Source organism: Microtus ochrogaster, chromosome 24, assembly GCF_000317375.1.
Source record: "Microtus ochrogaster isolate Prairie Vole_2 chromosome 24, MicOch1.0, whole genome shotgun sequence".
NCBI classification, from domain to species: domain Eukaryota; kingdom Metazoa; phylum Chordata; class Mammalia; order Rodentia; family Cricetidae; genus Microtus; species Microtus ochrogaster.
The window spans coordinates 4,674,787-4,688,879 of record NC_022024.1 but is presented as its reverse complement, the minus strand read 5'-3'; the positions used below and the strand labels follow the sequence as shown (position 1 = coordinate 4,688,879).

Sequence of the window (14,093 nt, the reverse complement as noted above, 5' to 3'; positions counted from 1 at the left end):
AAAGAGTTTTAAATATTAAAGAAATAATTGATTATACCACAGCAAACTAGTTTATTTTCTTTTTCAGAATAGATATTCTTCTCTTATATACTTTTATTTCCTCTGATTACATAGGCTGAAAGTTTAGATGCTATCTTTATTTTTGAAAAAGTCTTTGTTGGATCCTTTTAAAGAGTCTGGACATTAACCCTTAGGACGTCTTTTAATCTCTTAATAGAAGTTGTCTCGCATGATTTGAGTTTGTTTGGAAATCAGTGTATGGCTTCTCTTTCCCTCTGTGTGTTTTCACTGCTACTTTGAACTACCTGAATGGCCTTTTAGCTCTTCATTCTTACTTTCCAGAAGAAGTCTAACATAAAGTATTAAAAATTTGTGTTTGTTCTTAGAACTGTGTATGTGTTCATATATGTGCAGGCACAGACTGGTGTGTGTATGTAGGCCAGAGGTCAACTTTGTTGTCATTTCCTAGGACTGTCCATCTTGTATTTTGAGACAGTTTTTTTACTGGGACCTGGGGCTCATTGAGCAGGCGGGGCTGGCAGGTTAGCAAGCCACTGGGATCTGCCAATTTCTGTCTCCCCAATGCTGAGGTTGTAAGTGTGCATCACCAAGCCCAGGTGTTTTGTGGGTATTGGGGTGCAAACTCAGGCACTCCTCTGTATATCCATCAGTTTATTCATATTGGAGCTGCTCTGTTGAATTGCTGGGGTTTGTTCATTTACTGTGGTTCAGTATAACCTAACTTGCACTATTTTCTTTGAGACATACTTATAAATCTTATATGGTACTGGGGAGCAAACTCAGGTCCTCATGCTTATGTGACGAACACTTTACCTATAGACCTAACTGCCTAGGCTCTCTAATAACTTTTACGTTTAAAAAATTGTTGTAAAGGAATAGGCTCTCTGGGTAAAAGAGAATTATGAACATTTTGTTTTCATAGCATAGTCTTTAAGTCTGAGTAGGTGTTGGAATTTATTGATTTACAATCAACCAATAAATTGGTATCTTTGCTTTTCCTCCTTGTCTGATAGGAAATAATAATGCTGGTGGCCCAGTCTCAGCGCCAGCCAGCTCAGGGATGGTGGGGATTGGTGGAGGTGTTACTCTGCTACCAGCATTTGAATACAGAGGAACTTGGATACCTATCCTGACTATTACAGTTCAGGGCAGCGCGAAAGCCACTTAGTAAGTAATATCAACATTGTTTTATAATAAATAACTACTGATGATGATATTTAACTTTAAAATACTTCTGTCTAGATTATATTAATGTTGCTTATACATTTTGGAGCTTACTTTCTTTTGTTTTGTTTTAAGGATTCTAAACAGGACTAAATTTTGTTTTTTTCTGTTTGTAGGCTTTTAATAGCATTATAAAGCAGAAATATGAATTTATTTACCTAAGAATTGACTCGGTTGTTTATGTAGCTTCTCAGTTAACTATATGACTTGATTTTTAGACCTCTTGGATATAGCTCTTCCAGAATTAAATCCCTTTTGGCAAATTCATCTTTCTTTAAACTAATTTCTCCAATATATGAGATGAAAGTTGTTGTATAGCTGAATTTCAGGACTCTGTGTGTGAGAAAAAGTATTTTCCATGTTTAAGAAGTCAGTGAGGTCCTTTTCTCTTCTGGTTATTTCCAGTCATCATGTTTTATTGCAGCAAAAGGAGCAGACTAGAAGGACATGTATTTTAGGGCTCTGTTGACCAGGGTCTGCGGGAGCTGCTGCTGCTCTGTAAGCTCTCCTTTTCCTGCTGCAGAGCACAGTGCTTTAAATTTGGACAGAGTTGCCGGGCGATGGTGGCGCATGCCTTTAATCCCAGCACTCGGGAGGCAGAGGCAGGCAGATCTCTGTGAGTTCGAGACCAGCCTGGTCTACAGAGCTAGATCCAGGACAGGCTCCAAAGCCACAGAGAAACCCTGTCTCGAAACCCCCCCCCCCCAAAAAAAATTAAATTTGGACAGAGTCATTTCACCTCATTTTTTGACTGTTTTTGGGGGGTATTATATCTAAATATTGCATAATCTTATGAAGGTTTATGCCTATGTCTCTAGGAGTTTTGTAATTTCTTTTATATTTATATTATTGATTTATTTTGAGCTAGTTTCATATACAAGAGGTGGGATCTAACATCTTTTTTTCTCTTGGTGTGAATATAATTAGCCCAATGTCATTAATTCTTTCCAGTTGAATTACTCATTCTTTGTGTTGTTAGCTTGAGAAGTGACCATTTGGAGGGATTTAGAACCATAATTCCTCATTTGTCCTAATTTAGAACATAAGATTTATTGTCTTGCCTTGTGAACAATTCCTCCTATGTACTAGATTTGAACTCGACACAGATGTCCCTCAGTGTTATTTGCACATTGGCTGTCTCTGAGGTCACTAGTGACCTGGATGTCTTAGTTATATTTTCTCTGACGTAAAATCATCTTCCTCTTCGTAGGTTATTTTGTTTTATTATTTTATCTTTTATGACACTATCTTAAAAGTAAGAGTTTGAGAAGCTTTGTACTGTTTTAATATATTTTATGTTAGCTTTTATATTGCATATCAAAAATAGTGAAGATATCAGCACATCTCAAAAAGAAGTTATGGTAGCAGTCAGGCCTTCATTTTTATAATCATTTTTTACATTAAAAATATATTTATTGTATGTGTGTGCACACACGGGTGGAGATTAGAGACATGGCTTGCAGGAGTCAGTTTCCTCCTTCATCATGTGGATCAGGGGATCAAACTCAGATTATCAGACTTGGCAGCAAGTACCTTTATCCCCTGAGCCATCTTCAGCCCCTCTAATCAGTTTAGAACACGGAAGGGAATCCTTTTCCGAATCAAACAAGCTCAGGAATATCGCTTTTTGTTTTTTTAGGGTCTATAACTCTGGAAATAGCTTTCTATGTTTTCTTTCCTGTGTCTTCTCATTAATGCCTTAATTTTTTTTGTGATTTCAGCCTAGAAATGCTGGACAAAGTTGAACCCCCAACCATACCAGAAGGCTATGCCATGTCTGTGGCTTTCCACTGTCTATTGGATCTTGTCCGTGGAATCACCACTATGATAGAAGGAGAGTTGGGAGAGGCTGAAACCGAGTGTCCAGCTGTCGTTCAAGAAGCACACTCTGAGTCATCAGAACAGCGGGACGTGCAGTCAGTGTCAGACCCAGCAGATAAGGAGACAGGTATTCTATGATTCTCTGCCTGCCTTGGTTACTTCTCAGTAGTTTGAAGTTTAGGCAGAATATAGAGAGATGTTCCTGTGTTATCATTTGCTCTTTCTGCCCAGTTATTAACACTTTATCATGTTGGTATTACTTTCCTCTTTATTTGTATACATACCACTATCTTCTTTTCTGATCTGTTGGGAGAGACCACTTGTTCATTTCTGGCTGCCCACAACCAAAACAATCACACAGAAACTGTATTAGTTACAACACTGCTTGGCCTGTTAGTGAATGCATATTTCTGTCTCACTCTTATCTCTTAAATTAACACATTTTTATTATTTTATATTTTACCATGAGGTTCGTGGCCTACCAGCAAGGTTCTGGGTGGCAGCTTGCATCTTTTGTCTTTTCCCTCTGGTGGCTCCATGGTGTCTCTGCGACTCCACTCTTTTACTCCCAGCATTCAGTTTAGTTTTCCCCCTGCCTAGCCTATCACAGGCCAAGGCAGTTTCTTTATTCATTAACCAATAAAAGCAACACATATACAGGAGGACCTCCCACACCACTGAAACATTTGAGATTAGGTTCTAGACAGGATGTCCCACTAACCCTTAATATTTGGATATGCTTTTCTAGAACTGATTATAGTTCTCCCCATTCTGATGCAGTTACTAGCAGAAATTAGGGTCAATCCAATATTTCATCTAAGCCCTGATCTCATACAGATTTTTGCCGGTTGTCACAGTGTTTTTCCTTGTGGTTCCTTGTTTTTTTTAATTTTTTGCTATATATGAATATTTTCCTGCGCTGTAGAACACAGTTCTTTAGTTCTGGTTTTATATGACCTTGAAATTTTAGAAGGATATATCCCAAATTGGTTTATTCATTTCTAAGATTAGTACAGGGCACTTACTGTGTTTAATTTAGCTACTGATTTGATTTATCAGTATGTGTGGAAGCAAAACTATCTGTTTGTATCATTTTTGGAAATTCTCACCTTTGGATAAAGCTGGATTTTTATTGACTCCAAAGAATTACATTCAGTTGCCATTGGTTTTGGTGCGGTGCTCAGATAAGGCTTGTGAAGCTGGGCGGTGTTCTTTTGACATTTCCGATGCTCTCTTGGTACTCTTGCAGTGTAACACTGCTGGATGTTCTACCCTCATCTCAGGTATTTCTTGTTCAGGCCAGGTGTCAGTCAGTTTCCAAGATGCCCTGGGATAGTACTGAGACTGACATATGGGCAGGAGATGTCCTTCTTGCTTCTTGGTGAAGAGGCAGGTCTGGATTTGAAAACGTCTGCTTCCTTACATAAAGGCATCGCCCCAGCCTCTGTAATCCTCATTCATTTCTTTTTTTCTTTTTTGTTTTTTATTGAGACAAGGTTTCTCTGTAGCTTTGGAGTCTGTCCTGGAACTAGCTCTTGTAGACCAGGCTGGCCTTGAACTCACAGAGATCCACCTGCCTCTGCCTCTTGAGTGCTGGGATTAAAGGTGTGTGTCACCACCGCCTGGCTCCTGATTCATTTCTACATGATCAATTTTAACTTTATATATTTCTAAATCCCATCTCCAACAAGGAGGTACTCAGTGCCATTTTATTCCTGTGTTTACTTGCTGGATGCTCAGCAGATCTAACAGTGTTCTAGCTGAGCAGATATTCTAGACAGTAGTCTGCACTAATTTCCTGCTGATCACACAGAAGACAGTTTGGTTTATTGAAGGCTTAGGGAAGAGGAAATGACATTATGTATTTTTTAAAAAGGTATTGGTCAAATGAGGTATTGCAGTATCTTGTAATGAATATTTTTAAACAACTTAACTTTAAGAGTTTTTTATTATGAAACAATCACAGCTTCTATATTTTTGTTCTTTGGGTATTTTAATATTTGTGTTTGGTGTCTAATAACTAAGCTGTTACTAGACTGTTGAATTTTATAGATTGACAGTTCACTGTGGCAGGTATAACGTGATTGAGTGTGTATTTCTTTTGAAGTTAGTAGAGCCGTTTGGGAAGAGATGGTGAGTGCCTGCTGGTGTGGTCTTCTCGCTGCACTCTCGCTCCTGCTCGATGCCAGGTATTACGTCTTTGTGAGTTTTATGGCACGTTATTGCAGTTCATTTGTCCAGAGAATTTATTTCCTGTCTGTAGTTTTCTGTATGATTAGAGCTTTGTTGCACATTTGTGGCATGTGCACACTGCCATGGTGGAATCAGGATGATTAACATTGCCTTCACCTCAACATTTCTTTAAGAATGTCACTCTTTGTCACTCCCTCTTGGAGCCCATGTTTGCTCTGAACTCCCACTGGAATTGTCACAATGCTTTAATCAAAAACACATCTTCAAATTACAGAACACTTCATGCCAAGCCTTGCCACTGCTTTTGCAAAGATGACAGTTTGCTTGATGCTTCTCTCAGAATGAACAGGTTTTAAAATACTTGATGCAGGGGTGGTGGTTCATGCCTGTGGTCCCAGCACTTAGAAGGTTGAGGAAGCTGAATTGCACTGAGTTTGAGGCCATCCTGGACTACAGACCCTGTCTCCAAAGAAATAAATAAAATGCTTAATATTTTTAGTTAAATGTTTAAGTTCTCTATCTTTTTTTCCAACTAAGTATGCATTACACTGCAGAGTTCAGTTTTTTAGATATTAGGCTAATTGGGTAAAGTTCCATCCTAAGTATATTGGTTTTAGTTTTTCTTAAAACCTCACTGACTATGTAAGCCCACATCATGTTTTAAAGTGTAACTTAAAATAAATTAATCGGATAAACAAAATGCCTTATCTTTTCAGCACAGATGAGGCTGCCACTGAGAATATTTTAAAAGCTGAACTGACTATGGCCGCTCTGTGTGGAAGATTGGGCCTTGTCACATCAAGGGACGCCTTTATCACCGCCATCTGCAAAGGCTCCTTGCCTCCACATTATGCTCTGACCGTACTGAATGCCACCACTGCAGCTACACTTTCCAATAAATGTAAGAATTCAACCATACAGCTTTCTCTCCGTCCAGGGGGATGACACGCGCAGAGAAAGGATGATAGGACTTCCGAGTTCAGGCCTCTGCTGTCCTGTGCATTGATTGTGTTACTATTTTCCTGCCTTTCCATTCTGTCCACCTCTTTAAAATAGTTTGTTAGGTTTTTTTTTTTTTTGTTGTTGTTGTTTTTGTTTTTTTCTTCAAGACAGGGTTTCTCTGTGTAACTGTCCTGGAATTCACTCTGTAGATCAGGCTGGCCTTGACTTCAGAGATCTACCTGCATCTGCTTCTCAAGTGCTGGCACTAAAGGCATGCACCACCACCATCTGGCTATAACAGTCCTTTTTTTTTTTTCCTTCTTCTTCTTCTTTTTTTTTTTTTTTTTAAGGTGTATTTATTATGTATACTGTATTCTTGCCTGCCTGCCAGAAGAGGGCACCATATCTCATTATAGATGGTTGTGAGCCACCATGTGGTGGCTGGGATTTGACTTCAGGACCTCTGGAAGAGCAGCAAGAGCTCTTCATCTCTGAGCCATCTCTCTAGCCCCTCAAAGCAGTTCCTTCATCTCTTTAAAAGGGAAGAGAGAAGATGGAACTTAGGGTCACTGGACCCAGTGTGGCCCCACGGAGTACATCTCTTTTCTGCTCTTCACTGAAAAAGGGGCGGAGAGAGGAAGAATATAGCGATAGCAGTTTTAAGTAATAACTATGTAGATAAAGTAATGTGATTCTGGCATCCTTTGTAAACTATGATGCATTGTTGAAATGATGATTGCTGTTTTTCTGTTTGGCTTAGTGGTTCTTATTCAAAAACTTATTTTCTTGGCTAATACTTTGAAAACACTTGGGTTTATTACATTTAATCTGATACTCAGATTTCACACTCAAAATTTATTTGGCTCTAACTAGAAAAGTACAAATAGATACATATTTAAAATATTTAATGTGTCCTAATTCTGTTTTGCTTATAAATGAGCTACCAAATTTCATCATTTTAACAATTTATGTAGAAAATTATATTTGCTTCTTTTTTTGTACCTTAGGAGTTTTCAGATGTTTGCATGCATCTGGATAAATAGTACTGCTGTGTAATTGTTACTGTTGAACTTTATTCAAATTAATACTTTATAATGTTACCTTAAAAGAACAAAAAGCAGTATCTTGCATTAAGTCTTTCCTTTTTGTTCTAGCATATTCTATCCAGGGCCACAGTGTCATGATGATAAGTCCATCCAGTGAATCCCACCAACAAGTTGTGGCAGTGGGTCAGCCTCTGGCAGTCCAGCCTCAAGGAACAGTAATGGTAATGCAATTAAGGTGTTGGGGGTTAACATGGTTACCGATGAACAATCAGCGAGGCCTATTCTACTCTTTCTTTTTCTTTCCAAATATTATTACTTAGTTTCTTTTACCTGAAGGATATTTCAGAACAAACTCGTTAACTATTTTTTCTATCATTCCCATAACCAACATAGTAATGGAACTTCTCTTGTGCATGTTTATGTTTACGTGGTGTGTATTCACATGTATATACAAATGTTGGCACGTGTGTAGGTCAGTGAGTCTGTACATGTGTTTGTGTGTAGAAGCCAAACATCGTCATCTGCTCTCTTCCTCTGCTGCTCCACATCACCTTCTGATGCAGGGTTCCTAACTCTCCTGTATGAGAAGCTCTCCTGTTAGTCTAGGTAGGCCTGTCTCCACTTCCCGATGGCTGGAGTTACAGGCAAGTCACCACACCCTCCCAACATGTATGTGGGTTATAGGGATCTGAACTCCAACCCTCACACTTACATGGCAAGCATTTTACTCAACCATCTCCCCAGCTCTGAGAACACAACTTTTAATTAGGCCAATTTGTGTTTTATGTAACTATCCAAACTTATTTTGTTAATATTCTGGTTTTTATTTAAGACAATCTTTGAATGCATTCATGCTGATTTGTAAGCTTTTAATTTTTAAGACTCTATAGCAGTTGCTGTAAATCTGTCTTTTTTCAATATAGCTGACTTCCAAAAACATCCAGTGTATGAGGACGCTGCTTAACTTGGCACACTGTCACGGTGCTGTTCTCGGAACATCTTGGCAACTTGTTTTGGCAACTCTTCAGGTATGTTTATGATTGCTAACAAATAAGCAATGCCTGTTGGTCCTCTAGATACACGTAATAGGATGAAAAAGGAGACGATGAGAAGAAATAAAACAAAAGGCTTATGTTTTAGGAAGTAATGGATTACTTATAATGCCCTAAATTCTACTGCTCCTGCATGCTATAATTATTTTATATGAATGATGCTAATTATTTTCATTTTAATTATTAGAAACTGCTAATTTTAATTTTTATTGCTAGCTATTTTGTTAGAATTTTTATAATTTTATAAACTTGTTTTAATTGTCAGCATCTTGTGTGGATTCTGGGACTAAAGCCTAGTGGTGGTGGTGCCTTGAAGCCTGGAAGAGCTGTAGAAGGACCCAGTACAGTAAGTGACAGCTCTCCCTATCCAGTGGGCACTTCTTCAAAAGTCACACTTTACATTTGAATTTATCCTTCCTTTAGGTTCTGACAACAGCAGTGATGACAGATTTGCCAGTAATTTCCAACATACTTTCAAGACTCTTTGAGAGCTCACAGTAAGTCTGGGTTTTAAATTGACAGCCACATTGTTCCTAGCTATATATTTGAGATGAAATTGTCTTTTTCATTTTTATTTTAGGTATCTTGATGACGTATCTTTGCATCATTTAATAAATGCACTTTGTTCCTTATCTCTAGAAGCAATGGATATGGCCTATGGAAACAATAAGGTGTGGTAGTTTACATTTCTCTTTGGTTACACAGTGTATGAATGGCCTTAGTGTTTGACTGGTGGAACTGGTGTTTTGTAGCAGTGGCCTGTCTGCATTTACCATTTGTAGAAGGAGGAATAAAGAGGGCATGATGTAGCTTGTGATTGGTCTAAGTGTGTAGTAGAATTTAGAATCATGTCCCTTTTTTCTTTTGTGCTGAATAGTCTTAGTATTTTACAAATAATGCAACACAGTTTTTATAACTAGCTTTCATAAAATATCTTGATAGTATTTGTTGTATTTGACATTTATGATTTGGGTAATGCAAGATTCAGGTTAGGAAAAGTGTGTGGCAGATTTCGGTGGCTGTGCTGTGCTGTGCTGCCTTCATGGGAATGGAAAATGAATCAGAGGCTCATTGTTTCCTTCTGACGAGAGTGATGCTCCTCACCTTGCAATTAATCGTTTTCATTGTCCATTAATTAAGTAGAATAGGACTTCTTTCTCTTCTTTCAAGTAAGTGTAGAACAGTACTTCTGATATTAGTATTCAAGAACATTTCTTTGTGTACTCAAAATATTTTCTATAACATTTGTAAAGCACAGGAAAATTTGAGCATAGTCATATTTTAGTAATTGCTTTTTTAAATGAACTGTTCATTCATTAGTAAAGTGCTTGCCCTCACTGTGGGAAGCCTAGGGTTTGATTCCATCACAAAAAAAGTAAACACCAAAAAAGTGAATAAGAAAATAAGAAAAAAGTTACTAGCTGAGAGAGTGACTCACGGTGCTTGTCTAATGGACATGTGGCACTATAAAAAAAATGAAGTCCTGTATGCATTTTAAAAACCATATGTATATGTTCGTTTGTTCAGGTGCCCTTGGAGTTGGAAGGTCTTAGATCCCCTGGAATTACAGGGTGAGCCACCAGTGTGGGTTCTAGGACCTAAATTCCACTTCTCTGCAGGAGCAGCCAGCACTCTTTATCAATGAGCCACCTCTCCAGCCCCCTTTGTACATTTAAAAAATATGGATAGTTTGATCACTTCCAAATATATGAAGACTATTCAGCTTTTTAATAATAACTGTACAGCCTCAAACTGTGTTGTCTTCAAAGTTGTCAATCATCTGTCTGTTCTCTGTGGCTGTCATCTTTTTTATGTGACTCATCTCTTCTCTTCCTGGAGCTGAATAGTAGCTTGGTTGGTAGAGTGCTTGCCTAGTGTGCATGAGACCCTGAGCTGGATCCTCAGCATCATATAAAACAGATATTGGCAATGCACACCGAAATCCTGCACTTGGGAGAAGATATAGGCAGCAAGATCAGAAGTTCAAGATCATAGTCAGTTAAAACTTTATATAATGTCAAGGTCAGCCTAGACTACATGAGACGCCACAAAACAAGGCAACAGTAGTTTTTATTAGGGATGAAAGAGTTAGCTCAGAGGTTAAGAACGTTGGCTGCTCTTCCAGAGGACCAACTTTGCTTCCTGGCACCCACATGGCAGCTCACAGCCATCGTTAACTCCAGTATTGGGATCAAAACTCTCTTTTCTAGCCTCCTAGGGCACTGTAGTCACCTGTTAAACGACATATGTGCAGGCCAAGTACCCATACACGTACAAAACTAAAAATAGAAAACAGAAAAGTTCTTACTAGAGTATGGTTTTATGTATCATATATCTAGTTAATTGCATGAACACTCAGGTGTTTAGAATAATGTATTCTTTGTTCCAAATCCAGGCAAGAATTAACATTAGTTACAATAGTAAACTAATCAGTTTATTGATTATCTTGAAAAATCTTACATCTTGAAATTAAGTCTCAATACAAAGCTATAATATTTTAATAGAGTACCAAATGAAATACAAGAATTTTACAGTGCTTTGTGAATTGTGTCTATTTGATAAACACAGCATGCTTGTTTTCATGTTTGACATTTGACTGTGTGGTCCAAAGAAGATAAGAAGTTTCTCATTTAATAGTGACTTGATGACTATGGAATGAAAATAAAAGTATATAAGATAGACTTCAGAGATGTCCTCCGTGGGCAAGATGTTCTTGTGCTGAACTGTATCTCTGGTCTTTCTTCCCAGTGGCTCTGTTAGAGTTCTTCAAGAAAACTCAAATCTTTTTGGTTTTTTGAGACAGGGTTTCTGTGTAGCCTTGTTTGTCCAGGAATTTGCTCTGTAGACCAGGCTGGCCTCTAACTCATAGACCCACCTGCCTCTGCCTCCTGACTGCTGAAATTAGAGGTGTGTACCACCACTGCCCGGTGAGAACCCTCAGATCTTAAGAATGCTTACTGCTCAGTGAAGTGCCATCTGTTTAACTGGCGATCCAGACTCTTTTTTAAAGGGCCGGTTTCTTATATATGTAGTATATAGATGACCTTGTTTTTTTTTTTTTTTTTTCTCTTTTTAGATTAAACTCTTGTTCATTATGTCACTTTTTCTGTTTGAAGCACAAATCTAAACCTGAACTCTTTTTCTAAGTTCATATTCCTGCATGGTTAATTTATTGCAGTATTAGAAAAAGCCCATTAAAATACTTCTGTAGAATATAAAACTTAAGGAGCTTTTAAAAACCTTTAAATTAATTAAAACTTATTTTGTAAAAATATTCATACGTGAATCTAGAACAGGTATATGTTCTTTTAAATGCTGAAATGATTGTGTGTATACCCTGTTTGTTGTGGAAATATACTTTTACCATGTACTTTCTGACAAGATCTCGTCTATATACTGTTATCTCCATTTTACACATTAAAATTTTCAGTAGATGCTGTAATTTACATAAGCTATGTTGCTATTCAGTGGCCTAATCAAGGTGAGATATCAGGCATTTAAAACTTTGTAGAAATCAGTCTTAACCTTCTGCCATATTTCTCCGTAAACATGAATTTTCTACCACATTCTTTAGGTACGTATGATTAGCTTGTGCCACAGTTGTCTTAGAATCCTGGTGTAGCTTAATTTATGGCTTCCATTGGGAAGAAAAAGACACTATTAAACATTTTCATTTTGCAAATGTTTTCAATACAATGTTAGTGTAGAATTTTTTTAAAATTAGATTTGTAAGTCTCTAAGATCTGTAATTTATTCACACTTTGTGCCAATATAATTTGGGGGTAACTTTAGGAGCTGTTCTGGGATAGTAAAAAGACTTATCATGATAATAAGTTCTGTTGCATTTACTAACTTTACATATACAGACTAATCATAATTTAGACATAGTGATGTTATTTTATTCAGTCAGATCTCAGAAGTCTCTTTACCATATCAACATGTAATATGTTTCCTTCTTAGGAACCATCTCTTTTTGCTGTTGCCAAACTATTAGAAACTGGTCTAGTTAATATGCACAGAATAGAAATCTTATGGAGACCTCTAACTGGCCATCTACTGGAGGTGAGCTCTCTTTCTTAACTACTACTTACTTTTACTGAGAAAGGCACGCACACTGATCGTATGAGTCAACATAATGACAGACAAACTTTCCCCTCTCCCTCCTTGCCCCTTATATTTTAAGGACTGTTGTTGTGTAGTAATTAGCCTGGGGAAGGGTTTATCAAATAAAATGGATGAAACTATGACGTGTGAAATAGCAGTGACGTCAGCTCTCTGTCAGGAACGGTTTCCTGTGACCACAGTCTCTTGAGTCATCTCAGTCAGGTGTATCTGAGATGTTGAACAGTCTGGGGTGAGAGCGATTTCCAAGTGTGCCTTGCACACAGGTTTGCTGTGGTGGAGGTCCCGTGGGAGAGCTGCCACTAAGTCATACATTGTGGCGGAATCTTAACTAGATACATCTCTTCTTCAGCTGGCAGTGCCTTGAAAAGTAGCTGGAATTTAACTCCAGCTGCTTCTGTTGGTACATATGTTTGTGTGTAGTTTGGGGACCATAGTAATTTAATGTCATTTTAGAAACCTGAGAAAGATAACTATTCTTCCTAAAATTTTACCCATTTTTACTGGGATTAAATTTATCAATAAAGGATATGTGCAGATTTCTCTGTGATTAAACCACCCTATCAGGTAGATTATCATTTCAAAGGTTGAAGCCCTGGGTTCAATTCCTAGTACCCAGGATAAGCTTGCTTCTGCTTCCTTTGGTGATGTGGGTTCCTCCAGCCATGGAGTCCTTCCTTTCCTGTGACTTAAGTCTCATCTTTTGTCTTCTGTCTTTTTCTCTGTTGCCTCCCATGGCCTTTATTCAGAAGGTAAGCTTACAGAATTTTTTGGATATAGTTTTTCTTTTACTCTTTTAAGTTGTAAAAAAAAATACCAGAAGCTGTAATATGGCATTGTTTTTTCTGTTCTTGGATTCATGTGTGTTTTTTACCTTATGTATACAATGAAATGTGGTTTTATTGACCGTGTGTTTCTTCAGGTGTGCCAGCACCCAAACTCTCGAATGAGAGAGTGGGGAGCAGAAGCCCTGACGTCCCTCATTAAAGCAGGGCTGACATTTAATCACGAGCCGCCGCTGACACAGAACCAGGTAACCGTCACTCACAGACGTAGTTTCATCTCATGATATTCTAGAATATATTTTCTTTTTCTTTTTTTTAGTTTTTTGAGACAGGGTAGCTTTGGAGCCTTTCCTGGAACTAGTTTTTGTGGGCCAGGCTGGCCTCAAACTCACAGAAATCCACCTGCCTCTGCCTCCCGAATTCTGGAATTAAAGGCATGCACCACCACCGCCCAGCCCTAGGATAAATTTTCTTTTGTGAGACAGAGTCACCCATAGGGTGACCTTGAATTCTTGGGCCTCCTGTTCTTACAGTGCAGGAGCTGGGGTTTCAAGGTGTGTGCCACCAAGATAATATCTTAAACAATATTCTATCTTACTTGTAGGCTGTGGGCTGCTTATTAATGTAACAGTTTTAGGATTTGTTCATAAAAACATTTCAGTTATGCTGAATGAAGTTAGCAACTGCCCTGGAGCGGTTCTCTAGCCCGCAGATTGCCCTCCTCATCAAGGGCATCCCCTGGCCTGTGCCTGCCCTTCTAGGACCCGCTCCTCTCGCTGTTCTCACAGGGACAGGGTGTGTGATGTGTGTGTGTGGTGTGTGTGTGTGTGGTGTGTGTGTGTGGTGTGTGTGTGGTGTGTGTGTGGTGTGTGTGGTGTGTGTGTGGT

The 14,093-nt window shown here is 38.3% G+C and overlaps 1 protein-coding gene across 5 annotated transcripts in view; it reads left to right on the top strand.

The window, feature by feature from the left end:
• Positions 1-14,093, top strand: part of Mon2 (MON2 homolog, regulator of endosome-to-Golgi trafficking) — a 76,861-nt gene that overhangs the window by 31,232 nt on the left and 31,536 nt on the right. For 3 of the 5 annotated variants that reach the window (XM_013350285.2, XM_005357937.3, XM_013350287.2), the window contains 12 exons: positions 1,035-1,188; positions 2,967-3,193; positions 5,174-5,255; positions 5,976-6,160; positions 7,356-7,468; positions 8,171-8,275; positions 8,565-8,645; positions 8,723-8,796; positions 8,880-8,970; positions 12,260-12,361; positions 13,171-13,173; positions 13,344-13,454. In XM_013350285.2, coding sequence (XP_013205739.1) covers positions 1,035-1,188; positions 2,967-3,193; positions 5,174-5,255; positions 5,976-6,160; positions 7,356-7,468; positions 8,171-8,275; positions 8,565-8,645; positions 8,723-8,796; positions 8,880-8,970; positions 12,260-12,361; positions 13,171-13,173; positions 13,344-13,454 — 1,328 coding nt within the window. The remainder of the gene's footprint in view (positions 1-1,034; positions 1,189-2,966; positions 3,194-5,173; positions 5,256-5,975; positions 6,161-7,355; positions 7,469-8,170; positions 8,276-8,564; positions 8,646-8,722; positions 8,797-8,879; positions 8,971-12,259; positions 12,362-13,170; positions 13,174-13,343; positions 13,455-14,093) is intronic. The other 2 variants (XM_005357939.3, XM_005357938.2) reach the window with 1 other exon arrangement.